The following is a 21,999-nucleotide window of genomic DNA, read 5'->3' as shown; positions in this document are numbered from 1 at the left end:
TATTTTTGGAATGCGCATTGTTTTCTTTTGAATGTAGCCGCTTTTGGAGGTAAAATATTTTGTGAAGACATAAATAATAAAGTATGGAAGCTTTATTTTGCATGTGTATGGTGCCACTCTGTTGCGTTGTGAGTGGTAGGGCACACCACTGGATGCCAGGCCTTTAGAAGTGAATCGCAAGAATGTCAGTGTGTACTCTCCAATGCTTTCCTTATTTTGTTTTTCTTGGTTTTAGAGTTGTTTTTGTTTTGAAAACACTTGTACATTTCTTATTTCTTTCTTACATACTTTGTTTGGTGTAAATAAAAAATAATAAGCCCATAGAGAGATAGTTTAGTGAGACACAATAATCTGTCTCACTAGCTGACTTTTATAAAGCCAGCTAACTCAACCCATCTGGACTTATCTGTTCCCTTGAAGGTCAGCTGTGTTGCAGTCGGAGAATGGCGGAAATTCGCGACGGAAACACAAGCAAAGAGATTTTGATCAGTTTTAACGCGTTTTTTTGATTTACAAGTTTCATCTTTGTTTTAGGTACTTTTAGGTACGTTTTAGGTTTTTTGAACATAGACTTTAAGGTTTGATCCCTCCGCTCCACATCACTGGCCAGCGTCCTTCCCCACTGGACCATCTTCAGCACTGAGTACCTTCAACAACCCAGAGAGACAAAGAAGATCAAACCGAGGGAGGATTCTGCAGAAAATTCACCTGCATCAGTCTGGAAAGAAAACTCTGGTTGGATGGACTTTCTGGCTTTCGAGTTCATAATAATTTTGTTGTTGAGCTGTCTTGAGCTGCTTGTCTCATAATTTACAAGTAAAACAGAATCACCCTGTCCCATATGGTGGGGTGGTCAGGACTCCTGGTTTCAACCCAGGTGGCCTGGGTGCAAGGCCAAGTTTGGGAAAAGATGATGTAATCAACAGATGGACTTTCCAGCTGTTGAGTCATATCTATCTATCATTCAAGATTCCCATGATAGCCATGCACTGTTGTCCCACATGGTCCTGTGGTCCATCAGCAGATAAGGTTGTTTAATTCAACTGACGAGGGTGCTCTTATTCTGAAGGGTATGTATAGGAAGTGTTATTTTTCTTGCTGCTGGCATTATAAAAGCTGCCAGAGGTACCTCTGTCAGACAAGTCTACTTAAATCCAGCTGTTCAAAGGTCAAAGACGAGAGACAGCGATATCAACAGGGAAAGTTGACATAGAGCCATAAGGTAAGCAGTGGTGGTCCAAGTATTCAGATCATTTACTTAAATAAAAGTACTAATACCACTCTGTAAAAATACTCTGTTACAAGTAAAAGTACTGTATTGAAAATGTAAAATTAATTAAATTGAACTCATGATTAATTTTGAGGTGCATCTTTAAGACATAAATGATTCCAATACAAATGTTTTCCAGTACATTTTCAGGACAGGACCAGAAGATGTGGCTATAATCAGCACGGTTTTCTCAGCAGTCCCTCCAGCATTTTACTGATTGTTGGAATTTAGCTTGTTGAACAGGTGTTACAAAATATATGAAACATATTCTCGCCAGAACTGAGATTCTGTCTTTTGTGAAGATAGACTTATATGTTCCCAATCAATTTTAGATAAAGTTAAATCAAGTAGTTCTTGCTATCTTATTTTTTGTCTCAATTCTTCTGGCTTGTTTTCACTTTCCAAGATCTCCCCTTATTTCTCTCAATACCAACAGTTCATTATGAATCTTTAGATTCCTTTCTGACTTTATACCAGGCTGTAAGTGTATTTCAAAACCATTTGTTATCTATTTTTTAATTGACTTTTTTCCAAGGAATGGCAGGAGTTTCCACATGTCTTTGCATGGGGATAGCTCTATTAAGGTTGTCACGATACCAGAATTTTAAACTTTGATACAATACTTGTATAAAAAAAACAATACTTGATACCTCTTTTGTTACCATGGCAAAAAGAAATAAGTCCTAGGCACACAAAATAGAATCATTTAAAAAAAAAATTAACAACCTGCACACAGTGCTGGTACAGAAAAAGTCACTGAACGCATACCAACACATTTTTAATAATGTCTTATCTTACAAAGAATCTTACTATTCTTAAATGTCTTCCCTACCTTGGAGGCCTACACATTCTTTATGTTGTTATTGTAAACACAATACAGTGGTCTCCGTGGGTTTCCCCTGTATAAATACCTACAGTAGACGGCGGCGGGCACACCCCCGGTTTGGACAAGCAGACAGGACCAGCTCAAAAGCTAAGCTATGCTCTCTTCAAAAGCCACCAGACTCCTTTGACAAAACCAATAATTTTACCTCGCAGACCACAGAGTTGCTGGTCTATCGCTGCCTCGATCGGTTAGTTAGCCGTTGGTGTTTTTACTTTATACTAACTCCATTACATTTCAGAGGTAAATATTGTACTTTTTATTCCACTACATTTATTTGACAGATGTAATTGCTTGTTACTTTCCAGATGAATATTTGACATTAAAAAACATATTAGCATATAAAACACAATACATTGCAAAAGATTAAACCAGTGGCTCCCAAACTTTTTGGCCTGTGACCCCTTATTACAAAGCAGTGTCTGGTGGGGCTCCTTGCGAGGTTTCAGATGTCGATGAGTTGTTAGACATTCCACCTTTAAACTTGTTATATGGTTTCATTTAGATAACTATTCGAGGCCTAAAGAGGTCAAATTATCCAATATTTCCCAAAAAGCAAACATTTGAGAAAAGTCCATAAAAAATTAATACAAATGTGTGTAGCAGAACCCTTTGTTTTTCTTTCACACCCCATTTATCCGCTACTGCTTTAATCTAATCATCTAATTTCCTCCCTTGTTTCTTCCCACAGAGAGTGTCATATGTCCCTGCCTCAGTCTAAACACAAGAAGATGGACCATGAAGTGGCTTTCCTTCCCAGTGGCCCGCTGGATATCTACAGGAAAAAAGCCTCTTTCAGCTGGAAGGACATGCTCCGCTTCATAGAGGGAGAGAAAGTGATGGCATTCAAGGTAGCTGTCAGCAGCAGAGTACTGTGTGCGTGCGTACCATTTCATCCTGTGACTTTTGGAAGAAACCAATACCATAGGGAAAGGGTGTGTGTGACTTTTTGAGGTATGATCAATGACATAATTATAAAAATACGTCGCACTCTTAATATAAAATGATCATAACTGCATATTAAAAAAAAATAAAATAAAATAAAAATATAAAAAATCCCCACCAGCTTGAATGGGCATGACACATCTGGTTGTCAGCATCAAATGCTTTCTGTAGCAAGAACTATATCTGCAAATTTGTAATTATGTGAATAGTTACACACGAGTGCCACTGGTTTTAATGTAGTTCATTGAAGCCCCATTGTGAAGACTCCTAGTGGAGGTATCAAAAAGACAGCAATGTGCATATGGGATTTTATATTTAGAACAAATAAGCTAATACTTTTGTATTTAAACAACAAAAGAATGTATAGGTAACCTAACAATACATAATGTAATACATAAATAAGTAATTTATTTTGTAAATCAATTTTACAATAGTGAAGTTAAAGTAAAAGAGTAATAAACAGCTGAATGAGGGGGGATTCCTTTACAATTTGCCCTCAGGTGGCCCTCTAATCCTCAGCCCTGGTATGTAACAAGTGCTCTCACCTAGTTTATGACTTCCTTACCTTGTCTGTGGCTCTCAGCCCGAAGCCCACTGGTTCTTACTGAAGATGCAAATCTTTAAAAACAGCTCAGAAATATATTGTTTTATTTTTTTAAAGGCTCAGTAATTTCCTAAAACAGCTGCTCACTGTAATCTTTAGCAAATGTTGCTCAAATAAGTGGAATTAGTGCTTTGTTGGGGACTATTTTCAGCGGCGGATTAATCCACATTTGTGCTATAGTGAGTATTTGGGGCAGCAGGACAGTGTATGTGTGATAGAGTCACTGTGCACTGCTGTTGAGAAGACAATCTAACCCCAAGGTCAAGTTTAGTAGCTGTTTTGGTCTTAGGCACACAGACTGTGTGTGCGTCTCCAAGCGCACCAGCCATTTTGGTTGTGCAAAAGGGCCGGGCAAAGAGGAATATAGATCGAAGGATGTGGTGGTTAATGAATACACCCTCAGCCAGTCACATCGCTGTTCTCATAGCTCTGAAATAGCTGAGCCAGTCACAAGAGAGCAGCTCAACAAATGGAAAGACGCTTCTTCAGGAAATCATGTTGTTTGTCTGGATGGTGCAGACGTGAACACACAGCACCACAAATTACAATTACAAACAGTTAGTACAATAATACTAGAAATAAAAAATGTAGATGAAGCCTTTTATATCATCGCATAAATCTGACGCTTTTTCTGTTGTAATTCTACTCTATCTCGTCATAAATGGTCATGTCATATTGTAAGGGGTGACATGACAGTGTTTTCATCGTAATGCATTTCAAAAATAAAACATGAACCGCCACTTTTGCTAAAAAGACAGCAAGGCAGTGACACACAGGATTGATGAGTTGCTGTAATCCAACGTCTCCAGCATAAACAGCAGAAGTTATAGAGTTATAACGGCCAAGTCTGATGTGTGTAGAGGTGTGTGCTATTTGGTGCTGGTGCTATTTACATGCGATTTAATGAAGGTGGACAGTGGACAGCCGTGCGTAATGGCACTGCGCTCTGATGCAGCACTTCTCGAATCAGAGGCTGCAAATGTATCAGCCTGTCCTGCTGCCTTCAGATGCTGCAGGGATTTAATGAACTGAAGGAGAAACTTTTCGAGGCCTTAGACTTCAACTCAACTTCTTCAATTCAGTTCTAACACTTCAACTTCTTTAAGTGTTTCAACTTAAACTGTAGCTCCCATAGGTCTACAATATTTGACATGCAAAGAATTAATATTTTAAGATATTTTAACCTGTTTGCAGTGTTGATATCTACAATTTTCAAGTTATTATTATTGTTATTATTTATAAAATAAATCCATGGCCTTATTTGTAATGTTCTTACAATCACCTTATTTGTATAAAGAAACTTCTAACAGCATCAGAATATAAAAGTTACTTTCTGAATAACTTTTAGTAATAAGAGAACATGTCATCGTAATGTTCCTCTACATGTTCTCTTCGTCTCTGTGCTGCAGCAACATGTGTTCAAGACACTGGAGAATGATCCTCTGTTCGCCCGTCAGCCCGGTGAAGACGTCCCTATCGAGAAAATGAGAGCGCTGACCTTCCTCAGGTATCAACATAACAGAAATTTTCACTTTATGTATCCACTGTGAATTCACCCACACAGCACAATTCACTTATTTTACTGCCAGTATTGTCCTCTTCTGCTATATATCATATCCTTATCAATATACTGTACATAGAGAAAATAAAGCTTCAGATAAAAATCCACAGGGTGAAGCAGCTCTTCCGTTACGACTTCATGACAAAAGAAGAGTCGCTGACCCACCCCTGGAAGACTGTGGCCTTCAATGACTGTCTTGGCATGTATGACTGGACCGTGGCGTCCAAGTTCTTTCTTCACAAAGCGGTGAGTGCTCATTGGTGGCTGTGATGGGAGGTGTGCTACATGAAACATTTGAAACATGAACATAATGAGAGTATCAAAAATTCAAAGAGTTGAAGGACATGTTATGTTCACAGTGTGTGTGTGTGTGGTAGGACAAAGGAACTTTATTTTTCTCCATTTTACTCTTCTTTACTTTTGTTAATTATTTACTTACTTTACTCATACACTGGCCTGAGACATCAAATGTGTACTATGATGTGATCTACTTAGAGACCTTTTACTTTTCAATGGAGCTGAAATTAATTTTCCAGAAATTGCTCAACATTGAGAGTGCTTGCTCTTATCCGGCAGTGACATGCATTATATCTACTTCCTTCACTGATAATCTTACAGTGTTGATTAGGTTGCCATGTAGTTCTTGTACTTGACCCATTACTATTCTCCATTGTGCAACTAGTCCTCCAGCCTAAATAGCAAAACAGGCCATTTGTAATTGCCTTTTAAAATCATCCATATCACCATTACAGTTACAAGTACTTTTTAGCCATTCTAGCGGGGCGGTCGGTCGGTGGGTCCACCACTTTGGTCCACACTGAAATATCTCAACAACTTTTGCCATGAGATTTTATACAGACATTCATGGCTCAAGTTATCCTCTGACTTTTCATCAGGACAAAATTTCAGTTTGTTCAATACTCTGGTTTAAATACCTGTAAAACTAATGACATTCCCATCAGCCTCATCTGTACTTCATGGTTTGTGCTAATTAGCAAATGCTAGCACTGTGCTAAATTAAAGACCTTTTCACACCGGGGACAAAACGAAAATGCGGAATATCCGCTGATGATTTTTTGTGTTTAAACTTGTATTCAAACCTTTCAAGTCCAACACGAATATTTGCGTTATGTGCATTCCACCAAAAATTAAAGCTTTGCACCGGCACACAATCATCGATTCATCCTTGTTATGGAGTTTTCAAGCAGCAGCAGTAGCGACGATGAGTAATGTATCTATTCTATTCTATTCTTGTCACAGACACACCAGGCTCCCCGTCACTTCGCACTCCCTCACCTGAGTATTAATTCCCAGCACCTGTCACCCATCGCACACCTGCACGTAATCAGCCACTCCACTCACCTATATAACCCAGCTCCTCACCACAGTCAGTGTCCGGTCTTGTTCATGACTTAGGATAGAATGCTTGTTCCCCTGAATCAAAGAACTATTTGGACTCACTTTTCCTAAACAAACTCAATTCCCAGCTACCGCTACTCAGTACCTCTTCCTTGGCTCCATCGTGTTCCTGTCCTCCGTGTGGGTGACTCCAGCTCCAGTTCCCGTGTATCTCCTGTCATCTGTGAGTAACCCACTCCATCTCCTGATCCCGTGTGTCTCTCCTGTGGGTGTTGCTCCAGTCTCACGGTTCGTGCTAAGCATCTCCTCTGGACTCCCCACTCATCTCCAGAGCTCCGCCATCTACATCCGAAGGACAGTTGTCTTCCCTCCATTATCTATCTACGCTCTTGGTGTTTCAATAAACTATCATTATCTTCCTTGTGTCTCCGGCCAGTTCTGTCCGTAACAATTCTATTCTATGTATTCTAATGTATCTTTTGGCTCAAAAAAGAGAAAGCATTGGGTACATCCATTATTGCAAGGGAGAAAGCTGAGCGGAGAGTATCATCAACTGGCACAGGAGCTAGCGTTACTTTGACAACTAAGTATATTTAACCCTCTTTTGTAGGCTGCTCACCGTCACAAGCCAGTTCAACCACTATACTTTCCCAGATGTTGTCTTTGAGTCCGTTGACTTTGTAATCTTTATTTTGTTTGTTAAACCAAATGGTTTAGTCGATCAATATCCATCTTGATGAGTGTGAATAGAATTATGAAATTAACGTGCAAATCTATTGATCGCATGAGATGAAGTCATGATTTTATTGGTTGGCTCGTTTTTGTCGGCATCCGAAATTCGCTGAACTTGAAACAGCTGCGAAAAAAAACAAAACTGCATGGTGAAAGCCAAAAGTTTTGGACCCGGTGTGGATAGGCTCATAGAGATAGATGGGCTCGAATTTTTAAGTTGACGTGCGATTTATTCGCACCGATTATTCACATTTGGTCTGAAAAGGTCTTAAGATGGTGAACATGGTAAAAATTGCCTGCTAAACATGCTGATGCATTTGCACCCCTGAAAGTACAACTTCACAGAGCTGCTAGCATAGCTATAGTCTCTGTGTAGAAATCTATGAATAGTTAAGTTTTCTCTCCATTTGTTATCCATCCCATAATTTTATTTGATGTGTAATGACCATTATAGCCTCACAATATGGCTGCTAACATTGTTGTAGATTTGTTTCCTTTTTAGTCTTTGTCTCATCCCAGTAAAGGATGCTAAAACCATCTTCTGCTTCAGATGTTTGGAGGCACTGTTGCCAACTTAGGATCAGGAAGACACAGCAAATATGTTGAAAACACTGAAGACATGACGGTAAGAGTTCAACAAAGCTTTATACTGCCAATAACTCATCCTTACAGTGCTTTATTCATGGCTGTCTAACAGGACAATCCAGAGTGGGGAGGGTCTACAATGATGTCACACCATCCTGCCCCTTTAGATTTATATGATGCAGGTGCTAAATGATGTTCACAGTGAGCCATACAGTCTTCTTTGTATTCTCATATTCACTATATTTAGTTATTTTCTCCAAAACTCAAATTTTTTTTAGGGATACACAGTTGGTCATTTAATATTTGTGTGATATTGGCACTTTCCTGCGCAAAATCAAGTGTTCCAAAATGCAAGAAACTGCTCTGCTCTCAAGAACATGGGCTTTCTAAAGTATTGCGTCTTTCCGAATGGATTGTGCAGCCTTTGCTTTTCACCTGGCCCACTAAGAACAATAGCAACACTGTAAAGTGTCCCAAAAGTGCCCTGGTAACTTGTTCAAATCAGCTCAAATCACTGCTGCACAAATTTTGCACTAATCTACACAGAGCTGTTACTGCAGGCTTCAGTCGCCAAGCTACAATCTCCAGTTTCACCATGAGCTCAGAATTTGCAACTGCATGTATCTGATTGTAGATGTTTGGATGCTTTGCACTGACTGAGCTGAGCCACGGTAGCAACACCAGAGCCATAAGGACCACAGCAACATATGACCCCTCCACCCAGGTCAGCACACACACCACAACACTCACATCACACATACAAAATATGTTTGTATGAATGTTAAAAGGTAATCTATTTGGCTCATGGCATCGTGAAAGTGTCAAGCATGTAATTTTCCTTTGTCATGTTTTTGCTTTGCTGCTTGTAACAGTTTTGAATTTGCCAGGTTGCCAGCAGGGCCATAATACCACTGGGAACACCAAAGTAGTTTCCTTGTTTTATTTGAATAATTTTTAGTCAGGTCAAATTTTCCTGTAATTCACACGCAAAAAGCAAGATTAGAAAAAGAAATCAAAATGTATATACTACTATTATTCTGTGACCCCCAGGTTGGGAACCACTGCTTTAGACCATTGCTGAGATAGCATTACAGAAAATATAATTGTTTAGTTAAATTAATCACCACAAAGTTCTTGTACACCAGTTTTATTGACAGGAAAGACCCGAAAAATCCTGCACACTCTCAATCACTCAATGTACTCACTTTACTAACAACGTTTTAGTTCTCAAACATTCATCTGATGAACCGAGAAACAGGGGGAAGAAAATTGGCTTTGTACTCTGTAGGAGTTTGTGATCAACTCTCCGGACTTTGAGGCTGCCAAGTTCTGGGTGGGGAACCTGGGTAAGACTGCAACCCACGCTGTGGTGTTCGCTCAGCTCTACACACCTGACCAGGTGTGCCACGGCCTGCACTCCTTTGTTGTCCCGGTAAGACTTTGGCCTACGACCCCTGACCAAGTTACAGCTGGTTACATTATCAGGTGCTGTTATCTGTTATGTCACACAGCTGCATCTCAGAAAACAAGTTTTCTCCTTGGGCAATACAGTATTTGTATGTGACAATGAAAAATACATACAAGAAATTCAAAACCTGAAAAGGTGTGCTCACAGCTGAAATTCTGCATTGGAAGCATTTGAAACAGTTTCAGTGTTTCGCACAACACCTTTGGTCTTTGGAGCTTTTTAAACAAAGTAAACAAGATCATCACTTTAAAAAGCTAATTTTTTGCTTGTGAAATGAAAGCAGGTGAATTGTAATTTAAAGTTTAAGTGGTGAAAGCAGTTGCATGGAAGCCCTGGAGACAGTTCAAGTGTGTACACTTTAAGCAGTTGGAAAATCTGGCAGCCAGGCTTAAAAATATTATGAGGACTGTCTCAGAGATACTGCACATCATTTTTAATCATGTCCTCAGTGTTTTTTTTGTACAGGTTAGATGACACTGAGCATCATGTGTCACATCCAGTGAATCTATAACCATTGTGCTGCAGATGAGAGATCCCAAGACCCTGCTGGCTCTGCCCGGCGTGCTGGTTGGAGACATGGGCAAGAAGCTGGGCCAGAATGGACTGGATAACGGGTAGGTGACAGCACAGCAAGACGTTGTTTTCTTTTACTGAAACATAATTTTTCCCCATTAAAGTGGCAGAGGAAGCCCAGGGCTCTGAATGTGGATTTTCACAAGAAGAGAGAGAGAGAGAGAGATGTAATAAGGAACATTTACTTTAACGAGTTCAACTCTGTAATCTCAGATTTCAAAGAACTTAATGACCTATCAAAATTCAAAATACTCCTAGGAGAAGGAGACAGGGCAGATCCTGGTGCCCAATATGTTTCAACATGCCACAACATGAGTGAATGACCTAGACACACACACAGACACACACACACATTCATTAAAAAAATGTTTATAGCTTCATTGAGGCTGAGAGCGACCCACCAGAAGGATAATGGTAACAGGTACAAGGTGATGAAAATAAGCAGCTAACTAAAGGTTTAGGCGAAAAGATGAGTTTTAAGTTTGGATTAAAGGCCCCAATAGAGTCAGACTGTCTGATGTCAACAGGGAGGTTATTCCAGAGGAAGGGCGCTCAATAGGAAAAGGCCCTGCAGCCAGCTGACGTTTAACTCTGGGGACAGACAGAGAGCCGAGAGCCGAGAGCACGGGATGGGATATAAGGCTTAAGGAGGTCAGATTGGTATGAAGGGGCGAGCTCATTTACACTTTTGTCAGTCATCAGAAGCACCTTAAAGTCTGACATGACATGGATAGGGAGCCAATGAAGTGAAGCTAAGATTGGTGTGAAATGAGAACATTTTCTGGTTTTAGTTAAGACTTTAGCTGCAGCATACTGAATCATTTAAAGACTTTTAGTGGTAGCACCTGACAACAAAACTTTACAGTAATCAAGTCTGGATGGAAAAAAGGCGTGAATTACGACCTTTGCATCAGCCATGGACAGGAAAGACCTAATTTTAGCTACAATAATGGTTGGTTGCCTGTACAGTAACTAGTTTGACTTTTTGTGTAATTAAAGATTCAAAATAATGGCTTCTAATGTTCTGATGATAGAGATGATTTGTCATCTCTAATGTGCACATGGGACTTTGTCCACTGACACTCTCCACTCCTGTTGGGTCTAACAACTTCACAAAGTGGTTGAATTTTGTTATGATTGAGCTACTTTTGAGATAAAAAGGTAAGTTTCCAGCCCTGTCCAATCAGATTCTGTCCTCTGTCAATGTCACAGAGTTTAGGTTATGACACTGAAGATGAAATGATGATTATAAGAAAAGAAAAAAGTCTCTCTCTTCTTTCTGCCTTACTATCCTTATTGTTGTGTTAAATGTAAGATGTTCTGTTTCATTTCAGTGCTTTGGGTTTCAGCATCTGTGTTGGAAGACATGTCTTGGGCCTTAATTTCTTCGTTCTTTGTCTTTTCCCATCAGGTTTGCTTTCTTTGATAATGTGAGGATCCCTCGGGAGAATCTACTGAATAAGACTGGAGATGTTACTCCTGATGGCCGCTACGTTACCCCATTCGAGGTTAGTAAGATTCCCACTGGTGGCCAAAGGAAACACTCCAGAGGCATGCCAAGCACCAATTAAAGTTAAATTAAATCTGCACTACTCAATATTGTTTTTACAACTGATAAAATGATTATATGTAATGTGAATGGTCTCTCATAGTGATGAACTTACAGCAAATATCACCAACTCAGCAGTTCCTCTCAACTCTACATAGCTTTTTAGCCTCTTTCAGCTCATTGTTTTGTTTTACGGCCCACAACTTTACCGTCTTGGTCTCGGAGATCTCATCAGCCAGGTTTCCCGCAGCAGCAGGTAGCTGTTTACAGTGCCTATATTCTGATATGAGGCTTCAGCTTTCTGAATTATTCAAATCAAGTGAGAATCTTCCAAGGTTACTGTATTTTTAGTATGAAAAAGAACCCAAGAGCCAGACTTGAACTCGCTTCACGATACAGGCCCCAGGCCTTGAACGAAACACCAAGCTGAGTAAACAAAGACATCAGATGATTTACACCTTAGCACACCTGGACATGGAAACTTGGTTGTTGGACAAAGGAGATTCCCTTTTTGAAATCCTGAGAAATGCAGCTGTTCTGCATTCTTTAAGAAACTAATGGAGAAGAGAGACTTTCTGGACACGTTTACTATTCTCTCAGGTCTTTGCAACACCAAAATGTTGTAGGATTTTGATGAAACCAGGGGAACTGATACATTTCACAGCTGTGTTCCATTGTGAATCCTTTGTTAACCCTTTGATATAAATATATATCTTTCTGTCATTCTGTTGTTTCTCCATTGTGTCTTTCCTTTCCTTTCAGGACCCCAACAAGCGTTTGGGGGTGTCTCTGGGTGCCCTGTCACGTGGCAGGGTGTCCATCACCAGAGTGGCTCTGATCAACCTGAAGCTGGCTCTGACTGTGGCCATCCGCTTCTCAGCCACCAGGAGACAGTTTGGACCCAAAGACCTAGAAGAGATTCCTGTTTTGGAGTACCAGTTACAGGTCAGAAAGCACACGTACCTTGTCAAACTACAGAGCACCTCATCAAAGTTACAGAGGGTATCTAAAGCCACATCACAACACATTTTATGTTATTTATGTACATCTCTCATTTTTGAGTGTGGCTGTAAATGTTTACACAAATTCCTTTGATATTTTGTATGTTGTTTCAGCAATGGCGTCTGATCCCGTACCTGGCAGCAGCGTATGCTCTTGAACACTTCTCTAAATCCATCTTCATGAACTTTGTTGAGTTCCAGATTGAACAGGCAGTGAGGGACAAGAGTGACAGACAAGTGAGTAAAGATGAGGTGCATGTGTGTGTCTACACCCAGAGTTATCATACTGTCGTCAGGAGTCTTATGTGTCTGTTGTGTGTCCAGGAAGAGATGGGCAGGGAGATCCATGCCATAGGCTGCTCCAGTAAACCACTGGGCTCGTGGACCGCTCAGAGGGGCATCCAGGAGTGCAGGGAGGCCTGCGGTGGACATGGATACTTGGCCAGTCAGTCTCAAACATACAGATACTCACACACACACACACTCACAGAAACCTAACTGCCTTAGTTTTCTCTCTGTCAGTGAACCGGCTGGGTGAGCTGCGTGATGACAATGATCCAAACTGCACATATGAAGGAGACAACAATGTATTGCTGCAACAGACCAGCAACTACCTGCTCAGCTGGCTCCACGCCAAACGCTGCGGTCAGTCCCTTATGCACTGGGGGATAATTACAAGCTTTTATTGTTGTCAGTTATGGGGAGTGGAGGCAAGAGGTAGAACTGTAGTTGTCACCAAAATCCCTTCAAAAGGCTAACTTAAAAGTTGAGTTCTGCACAAGGGTTGTGCTGATCACATTGCTTATTGATGATTGACATGATGTTCTCTAGTTGCTAGTGCTGATGTGCCCGCCAGTGTTAAGGCAATTTTTGGACCGGTCACCAGCATTTCAAACTGTGAAATTTCACAGCAAAATAAATTGATTTCAATGGGATCACCAATTAGCCAATCTGTGGTAATCTTTTACGTCAGTTCAACTTTGGTGAACTTTGTCACAGGAATTCACGCTGTTCACCAAACGCAAACCATCTTTACGATGTTGATCTTTGAGGGAAAGAGGAGACAGAAGAGTACTAAATGAAGGAAACATATTAGCTGTGTTACACCATCTAACTATTTAACACTCTGTTGGAGTATAAACTGCTCCTCAAAAGAGGAATGTTTTTCAGACAGTTATAAGACAGGAGTCGACGTTACAATATGTCTCTCGAATAAACCGTTTTAACTTATTGTAGTGTTAGCATCAGCAACGATCAGCATTGGAAACAAATCTGCAGGTATGGTGCTGGTTCTACATCAACCGTCCAGATGGCCTTCCTGTGTGCGTTTTGGCGTAGTTTTGTCAACTGCGTGTATAAAGTGTATAAGTGAAATGACAACTCCTGTAAGGACAAGAGCATGAGTTACGTACATATCAGTGTTTGTGGACAGCATGCACATGACCACAGAGGCGATGACAGGCAGATGGGTGCAGAGATCACATTGAAACCATCAGAACTATTAGACATTAAACATTTCTGTCTCATCAAATAGTGTGTTTTCGTTCTTCTTGATATAGTATTGAGATGATGGCCATATTCTGAATCCTGAACTAGTGGAATATGTAGGATTTAGAAACACTAGTGACATAGCAATAGTATGAACGGTGAGCGCAGGAACTCTGATTGATCTCTAAAGCTGCTGTTGTCTGGTTTCAGATGGTGTGCGGATTGAGTCTCCCTTTCACACTGTGGATTTCCTGGAGGATTTCCACAAGATCCTGGAAAGCAAGTTTACAGCAACAACAATGGACGAGTTCATGGATTCTGCAGGTATCCCAATATTTAAGCTTGTCAGTATTCATTTCATATGCTGTTTCCAAACTTTCCATGATAAAACTAGAATTCAGAAGGGATTATTACCTGTAAAGATCTAACTGAAGTCAACAGGAAAATCTGTTTATTTTATAAATATACTGTTTTTAGGAAAAGCACAGATTAAACATTTTGAAGGTCAAATCTGTGAAGTGAAAATTATATCAGTGGTAATTATATGTCATTATAATGGTTGTATTGTCAAATTCAATTCATCCAGTTTGAGCAAAGCTTTTTAGTCAAATCGAGATTTTAAGAAAATGAAGCCAGTTGACTTGTTTGTTGTGATAATTAAACTTAAAAAAGGTCAAATGTGTCACCTCAGCTGGTACACAGAGAGAAAGATCAGGACAGGGTGGCAGGGCCAGCAGCTCCGAGTGCAGCAGGTGGAGGTGCAAATGGTGTTGATATGGCCGGTGTCTCATTAGAGTACTGGGGTGAATGCAGTAAATGTCTACTCTAAAGAAAGAAGAGTATCTGTAGTGTTTTCACAGTTAATTTATATACAAGTCCAAATTCAAGTTTGAGGAACACAGACTCAACACCCCGTCCACTGTTAGCTGTTACAAAACAATCCAGTATTGTGGTAAGTGATAATTTCTCTATTTTTGTCGTGAGAACCGATTTTAGGACCCACATGCAGGACACAGAGGGCAGAGCACGGTAAGTCGAGAACAGTCTTTATTGGGCAGATAGTAGCAGAGAAACGGATTATTCGGCGTAGTTTGCGGCCGCCTCGGGGACTCGACCGGGCCGGGTCGGGGACGGGACGGGACTCCGGACGGAGAGGAGGTGGGCTGGCTCTGGACTGGCGAGCGTAGTGGAAGTGGCTGAGCCGACCAGGCGGAGGCTCGGTGAAGCCGGACGTGTGGTGCGGGCAGCCGGCAGGCTCCGGAGGAATCGGCTGGGCGGCCAGACTGACGCGGGGACAGATATCCGGATGAGCCGAAGAGCAGCCTGATCACCGGCAGTGAGCGTGTACGGGGACGACCTGGCGGCCGTAGGGCGGAAGTGCCTGGTATATGAACGGTGGAGACTGATGAAGATGGGAGTCAGGTGTGCCGGTGATCAGCAGCAGGCAGGAGACCAGGAAGCCAGGCCAGGACACAGATGTACATATACAATGACAGCCAGGAGACATAAGGAAGGAGGGCAGAGGGGCTAACTATGACCATTTTCTACTATCTAAGGTTCGATTTGCAGTTACACAGTAGGCTATAACCTTGTATTTTTCCCCAGTTTATTTATTTTGAACTCATGCAGTACAGCCAGTTGGTTCATTTCTACCAGGGACCCGGTTTGTTCCGTTCACCTGTGACTCATGAAAGGCTACTGTGGTTCTGTATGTATCTATGTAGCGTTTGGAGAACATTATAGATCCAACATGAGACTGACAGAAGGGCGGGAGTCAGAGGAAAAGTTGCAATTACAAATCTGATTTATCAATGCACAGTCAGGCTTCTGATATTTCAGAGCCATGGTCGGGCCATAGATTGGACTAACATATTCAACTAAACAGCCCCTCTGCCCTGCACTCTCTGCTGCTGGGGATGGAGGGGGCGGGATTAAGAAGGGGTATTTTGGTCATTTTGCTATCGAGGGGGATGGCACCCCCCCTCAACTCTACTGGGTGCAGCTCTCTGGATATTTTTTGTGTCTGATGTTGTTAGGATTTCTGTAGAATAAAGATAAAATCAAGTTTCTTTTCACACCACAACCTTTCTTGTGGATCATATAAATCCTATATTTTTGCTCTTCAAAGCCAGACAGTCTTCCACATAAAACTGACCATCGCTAATAACCTCATCTTAGCAAATCCAGTGGAATACAGAATCAATCTCTGTTAACATTTCTTCACCTATTATTTGTGCAATTCTCCCTTAAATGCATATGCAAAATGTCCAGCCCGGTGTTCTTGTTTGATAAATAAACTGCACGTGTCTGGGACAGACCAGATCTGCGGCTGAAAAACTGGTCACATTTAACCAGTTGTTTAAATATCTGTGATACAAAAAAATTACTGATTGTGTTTCTAAAGTGCTTTCTCGGTTTACCCTAGTGAGTAAACTCCCTGTTTATCATATCAGTGGCACTGGCGGCCTATAAGTGGCTGGTGTGTTTCCTGCTGGAGGAGAGTCAGAAGAGGCTGGAACAGCAGAGGGCCTCGGGAAAGGATGAGTTTGAGGCCCATAACAACAGCCAGGTAAGACACACACACACCACTGCACAGACACACACACACACACACCACTGCACAGACACACACACACCACTGCACAGACACAGTGGCCTTTTGTGAGCCTTTGTGGATACTCTAGCTCAAGCCAAAACTCTTGTTTATTAAAACAAAACTAATTTATTAAAACATCAGCATTCAGGAAATAAAATATGATGATAATACACTGCACTGCCACCAAGTAAGGTGAGTTCATGCAAATGTCTTTTGTCACATACAGTAAAATACTGTCTTGGGTGATTCACATAAGACTATGTCATTTTAAGGGTTAAGAACCGCTACAAGAGAACAAATCACGCAACACCACGTTCGCAACTTCTTGCTTGTCGCTGTGGGAATGTCATCGATCGCAAGCTAGTGAGTAGCTTGGTCGTTAGCAAACACTGAATAAATACTTGGGATCCCAGAAACTATAATAATATTTTTTTTATCCTCCACAGATATTTTATCCAAACCTTCTTTCCCACCACTACAACATTTTTTTCAGTTTTTCCATTATGGATGTTTCAGGCCAATTGTGCCCTAATTTGCATTAAGTTAAAACATTTTTAACTTTGACCCCTCCCTTATTTCATGTCACTGGTCAGTCCTGTGTTGCCTGTTATCCCACAATGATTTTCACTCGCGTCTCAAAGCAAATGAATGGGGCAGAAGTTTTGTGTCGGACTGTGGGTAACTGTTTCTGATCCGTGACATCCACCCACTTCCTCTTCTGATTCCATCTTTCCAATGTTTTAGTTATAACCTCTTCTGTGAACATCTACTCCATCTTGCCACTCGACTGGCCTCTTCTGACAAACTGGTGATGTTTCTCCCATAAAGATTTTGGGCTTGTGGGAAAATGTAAGGTAGCTAAAAGCAGAAATATTAAATAAACAACAATTTACATTTTTCTTTAATTGCGATCCCTGTTCAGCCAAATGGAGTGAACCTCTCAACATACTGTCAAGCTATTTATGTTCCAAAGCAGGATTTTAGTCATTTACATTATTACAAATGTCAATGTGATTTTGAATTAGGTTTCTTACTTCTTGAATAGAATCTGGAAGCTCCAGCGTCACTTTTGATGAAGCGAGCAACAGTTTTGCCCTACTTTGAGTCTTTGTGATTTACAATAGACTGGAGCTATGAAAGTGATATCCTGTAATGATTAAAAATACAATATCTAATTTTGTGTTAGTTTAAGGTTTTTCATTTCCTGTTTAATTTTGTAGTATTCTCCTCCCCTTGTGTGTCTTGTGTTTTTACTTCCTGTCTTTGTTTTCCCTCCAGTTTTGATTGTTTGCACCTGTGTCTCGTTGTCTCACCTCCCTTAGGGTGTTTAGTCCAGGTCTTTTCCTTTGTTCAGTGTCAGATCGTTGTTGTTGTTGGTGGTGTGTGTGTGTGTGTGTGTGTGTAATTTGCATAATTTGCATGTGTGTGTAATTTGCGTGTGTGTAATTTGCATTTACAGTGGCCTTTTGTGGTACGGTCTACATGTACTTGCCTGTAAACCACATCACCCCCATTAAACACAATAGCCATCCGGCTACTTCACCTCATACCGCTTCCTGGTCATCTGCCTTTGGGTCCACATGCCACTACACAGCACAGCATACGACACATTTGGAATCTCAGTTGATATATAAAGAGTATCATGTACCCATGACATGCATATGGTTAGAATTTAACTGATAATAATGGCTTTATGTTGTACTGCTTTGCTTTTTCATCTGAGTTCATAGCAGAAAAGTAAAAAGTATGCTATAAATGTTCCCCTGTGTGTGTGTGTGTGTGTGTGTTTAGGTTTACTACTGCCGTTCCCTGGCCATCGCCTACATTGAATACAACTGCCTCCAAAGGTTTCATGAGCTGACTACTGATCAGGACACACCAGCTGGTCTCAGACCTGTACTAACCAAGCTGTGTACCCTTTATGGGCTGTGGAGCCTCAGCAGCCACATGGCCACACTGTACCAGGGTATGCACTGTACTCTATGTACTGCATGCACACATTACATTGTGCTGATATTTGTAACATGGTTTTGTTCCTGTACAGGTGATTACCTGCGTGGGGGGAAGCCTGCAGAGTTGGTCCAGATGGCCATTCTCACTCTCTGCTCTCAGGTACGGAAACATCTATCTTTCTGTCTGTCTCACTCTTTGTCTAATGTCCGTGACCCTCTGATTTACCTTACCTACACCAGTGATTTATTGTTAGAAGTAGATAGACTGGAATGGACAGTAGTCTTGATGCACTTGTTCCCAGTCAACCCAGTGAGTGAATCACACTGACCTCTACTGACCCAGCTGTGGGCTGGAGTCACAGTACTTGGACCCGAGTCAGACTTCAGTCTTAAGACTTGATCTGAAAATAGCCTACATCTCATTTTATATGTCACTGAACGTACAGAGAGCAAAGACAGTACTTCAGAATTGAAAATGTAGTAGTTATTAAATATTTGCAATGTAGATAACTCTACTGTATGTCTTAGTTACACTGTTCACTGTCTTATGGTGGTTAGGGTTATTAGCGTCCTTCACTTCCTGCCTGTCTTCATAAAGCTGATGAAATTGTGGCTCTGGTAGATGCTGCTCCACCTGATCTGCTCTGTCTCTGTGTCTCTCCTCCAGCTGAAGGATGATGCAGTAGCATTGGTGGATGTTTTTGCACCTCCTGATTTCATTCTCAACTCACCTATTGGCAATGCTGACGGACAGGTAAAGACATACAAACACATAAAGCCTAATTATACCTCAGTAAAAACATAAATAATGAACTGTCACGTCACACAGACACTTTTTGAGTACTGTTGGCAGGTGAGGGGATACCTCTTCAGTTTTATTAGGTCATCATCATGTGTGGCACAGCCATAACGTGATTATTCTTTGAGGAAAACTTATCTGGTGAGAATACACAGCCTCAACCTGACATCAGCCTGAAGTTGATCTTTTAATGTCGAATATCCCTGTTTATTGTAACAATAAACAGTGAGCCTCAATGTAATGTTCTCCAAATCTTCGTCAACCAGCCAAATACTCAAAGAAAACAGTTTTGGTCTTTATATTCTCTATGAATAGCAGTTAGCCAGCTAGCAAACTAGCCAACCTGCTGGCCTGACATCACTCCTGTTTCATACTCTGCGTATAAAGACCTAGTTAGCATGAGGTCATAGCCCAAGCTATGGCTGTCATTTGGGGGACAGTTAGCAGATTATACCACATGATGTCACTTTATTTCAATGTCACCCAACATGATAAGAATTTGTCTCAGATAAAACAAACACAAGGTGTCACCCTGTGACACAATCATCCAGTCAAAGGGAAAGAAAACAGTAATACAGAATCTAAAGAGAACCACATATCTCTAAAAAGTCAACTCTTCATGAGCTCAGAAAAACAGCCCTGTTTTCAGCTTTGTGAAGATGCATTTTCCAGCAGCTTAAAGAGTTTATTTAGCTTCAGAAGGAGGAGAGTTTTGTCAACCCATAACCCCATGAGTTTATTAGAAAAATTCACATTCAGAATTGCCAAATTTGGAGATACATGGTTTTCACTGGACAGGAAGGGTATGAACATTTTTAATCTGAAAAGTAACTAAAGCTGTCAGAAGTATGAGGATGGCAGGTTGTTCATCCGCTGGCATTTCCATTACAACATGTGCTTGTTGCAGTACCACATAGACCACTAGTAGTACTGAGAAGACTCTCAGTGCCTGGACGGCAGAATAATGGTCATATGTCATGTCCTTCTCATCCTCCTTCCTGTAAACTTATAAGAACAACACTGCTAAGCAACAACATAACAGCAACATAAACAGAGTGAAGTCAGAGTCACTCAGCTGAGTTTCCTGTTCAGCTGCGGTCACATGCAAAAACATAGTGAGGTTCAGAGCCATAGTTCATCAAAGCTGTTTGGGCTGTTTGTCTGAAATGAGGAAGAGATGTGACATTTGGAAGGCCAGTAGTTTGTTTCTTCTTGTGGTTGGTGCAGAGCAGGTTTGCTTGCAGGTTTTTGATGTCTGGTTAGACAGGAAGTGATGATGACAGGTTAGATTATTCAGAGAGGAAACTTTCATATCAAAACATGGAAGATGTCACAGGTTCAATCCCCTGTTCTTCAATGTGTTCAACAATATTCATCAGTCCTGTTGTTATGCCCTTGGACTGGACACTCAAGCCCTAAACACTGTATATTCAGCCTTTGCTAAAGCTCTGCCCCCCTTAGTTACTTGTGCTATGTCTTTCAAGTTTTCCTATCTAGCAATACATACATGATTTACAATGATGATGGTGGCAGATTATATCAGCTGTAGCTAGCTAGCTAATTAACATTTCCTCAGTGTGTTGATTGAAGACTATGTCTACAGAAACAGTGATAGCAACATATTACAAGAAAATATTAGATTAGTTAGATTTAAGCTTAATTAAACGTATTTTCAATGTTCCACTTTATATGAGAAAACACTTTGAGTGTTAGGATGTACTGATGTGTCGGGCAATCGAATTCAAAGCAGGACAGAAGCGCTAATGTTATCCTAGTCTGGTTTTATGTGATCCCAACACAGAGGATGTTCCAGTCCTGAATGGGGCTTTATTCTAATGTAACCTGTAACCCCACAAAGTAAAGTAGTTAGATAATATGCTAACTCTTGACTTGAGATGATGATTTTTAGCTGGGATGATGAGAGTGGAATAGGTTACAAGAAACAAGAGATTGGAAATGGATCAGGATCTTTTTCTCAACAGTGAACCGTGACTCATCTCCTTGTTTCTCCCAAATGCAGCTTTACAAGAATCTGTGGTCAGCAGTGATGCAGGGCAGCCAGGTGCTGGAACGGCCATCCTGGTGGAAAGAGTTCTGCTCAGACAAGCCTGTGGTTGGATCCCTGCGTCCAAAACTCTAGTACCCAGACACACTCAACTACAGCCCTGGACATGCATCTGGAGTGTCCAAATTCAACATGTACAATTTGTGTGCCCTCAAAAAGTTCCAACTATGTAATTTAAAATGTAATGTCCATATGTACACTACTTTTTGCCACAAAAAACCCCCATAGTGCAACACCGCACCTGCCAGTTAAGGCACAAAATGATGATTATTCTTAGGGTCCAAAGTCTTACATACAGAGTACCCTATCAAGTGTTTTTATATAGTTAATACGTGATTTTGGACACAATCCTGGACATAATCTAAATCAGAGTCCTTAGAATTCTCCAAAACCTGTACACTTCAGTAGTCTAGTTGAACTCAAGAACCATTGAACCCTGGTCCAAGACAAAACAAATAAAAAGACAATGATGGACACACTTATCACTCCCTCATGAACAATGAACACACCTAGAAACTTTGCCCACTAGCTGGCACAGGTTATTTTTTTCTGGAGTTAGTATCTGTTAA

The 21,999-nt window shown here is 40.9% G+C and overlaps 1 protein-coding gene across 6 annotated transcripts; it reads left to right on the top strand.

The window, feature by feature from the left end:
- Positions 1-1,071: 1,071 nt before the first annotated feature.
- LOC122870121 (peroxisomal acyl-coenzyme A oxidase 3-like) lies at positions 1,072-21,934 on the top strand. 6 transcript variants are annotated; one of them, XM_044183925.1, is made up of 19 exons: positions 1,072-1,222; positions 2,845-3,004; positions 5,112-5,209; positions 5,374-5,509; positions 7,905-7,979; positions 8,574-8,663; positions 9,228-9,371; positions 9,933-10,021; positions 11,392-11,488; positions 12,292-12,474; positions 12,645-12,767; positions 12,855-12,975; positions 13,053-13,175; positions 14,229-14,342; positions 16,472-16,587; positions 18,406-18,580; positions 18,659-18,726; positions 19,234-19,320; positions 21,386-21,934. In XM_044183925.1, exons 2-19 carry the CDS (start codon positions 2,855-2,857, stop codon positions 21,503-21,505), a joined length of 2,109 nt encoding a protein of 702 aa, XP_044039860.1. In that variant the 5' UTR covers positions 1,072-1,222; positions 2,845-2,854; the 3' UTR covers positions 21,506-21,934. The 6 variants fall into 6 exon arrangements, 4 of the variants coding, with proteins under 4 accessions (XP_044039860.1, XP_044039862.1, XP_044039861.1 ...); XM_044183926.1 differs by lacking the exon at positions 1,072-1,222 and adding an exon at positions 2,373-2,396; XR_006376498.1 differs by lacking the exons at positions 18,659-18,726; positions 19,234-19,320; positions 21,386-21,934 and adding an exon at positions 15,003-15,574 and having other exon boundaries at positions 16,444-16,587; positions 18,406-18,438.
- The last annotated feature ends 65 nt before the right edge of the window (positions 21,935-21,999 follow it).

This window comes from Siniperca chuatsi, linkage group LG22 (genome assembly GCF_020085105.1).
Source record: "Siniperca chuatsi isolate FFG_IHB_CAS linkage group LG22, ASM2008510v1, whole genome shotgun sequence".
NCBI classification, from domain to species: domain Eukaryota; kingdom Metazoa; phylum Chordata; class Actinopteri; order Centrarchiformes; family Sinipercidae; genus Siniperca; species Siniperca chuatsi.
The sequence above is the reverse complement of the archived record's forward strand: the minus strand, read 5'-3'. Positions and strand labels throughout refer to the sequence as shown.

Excerpts from the sequence above, each read along its gene's own strand:
- LOC122870121 (XM_044183925.1), top strand. The coding sequence starts at position 2,855 with ATGTCCCTGCCTCAGTCTAAACACAAGAAGATGGACCATGAAGTGGCT. Across the intron at positions 11,489-12,291 it reads GCTACGTTACCCCATTCGAG|GACCCCAACAAGCGTTTGGG; the intron begins GTTAGTAAGATT and ends CTTTCCTTTCAG. Across the intron at positions 12,976-13,052 it reads TGGACATGGATACTTGGCCA|TGAACCGGCTGGGTGAGCTG; the intron begins GTCAGTCTCAAA and ends TCTCTCTGTCAG.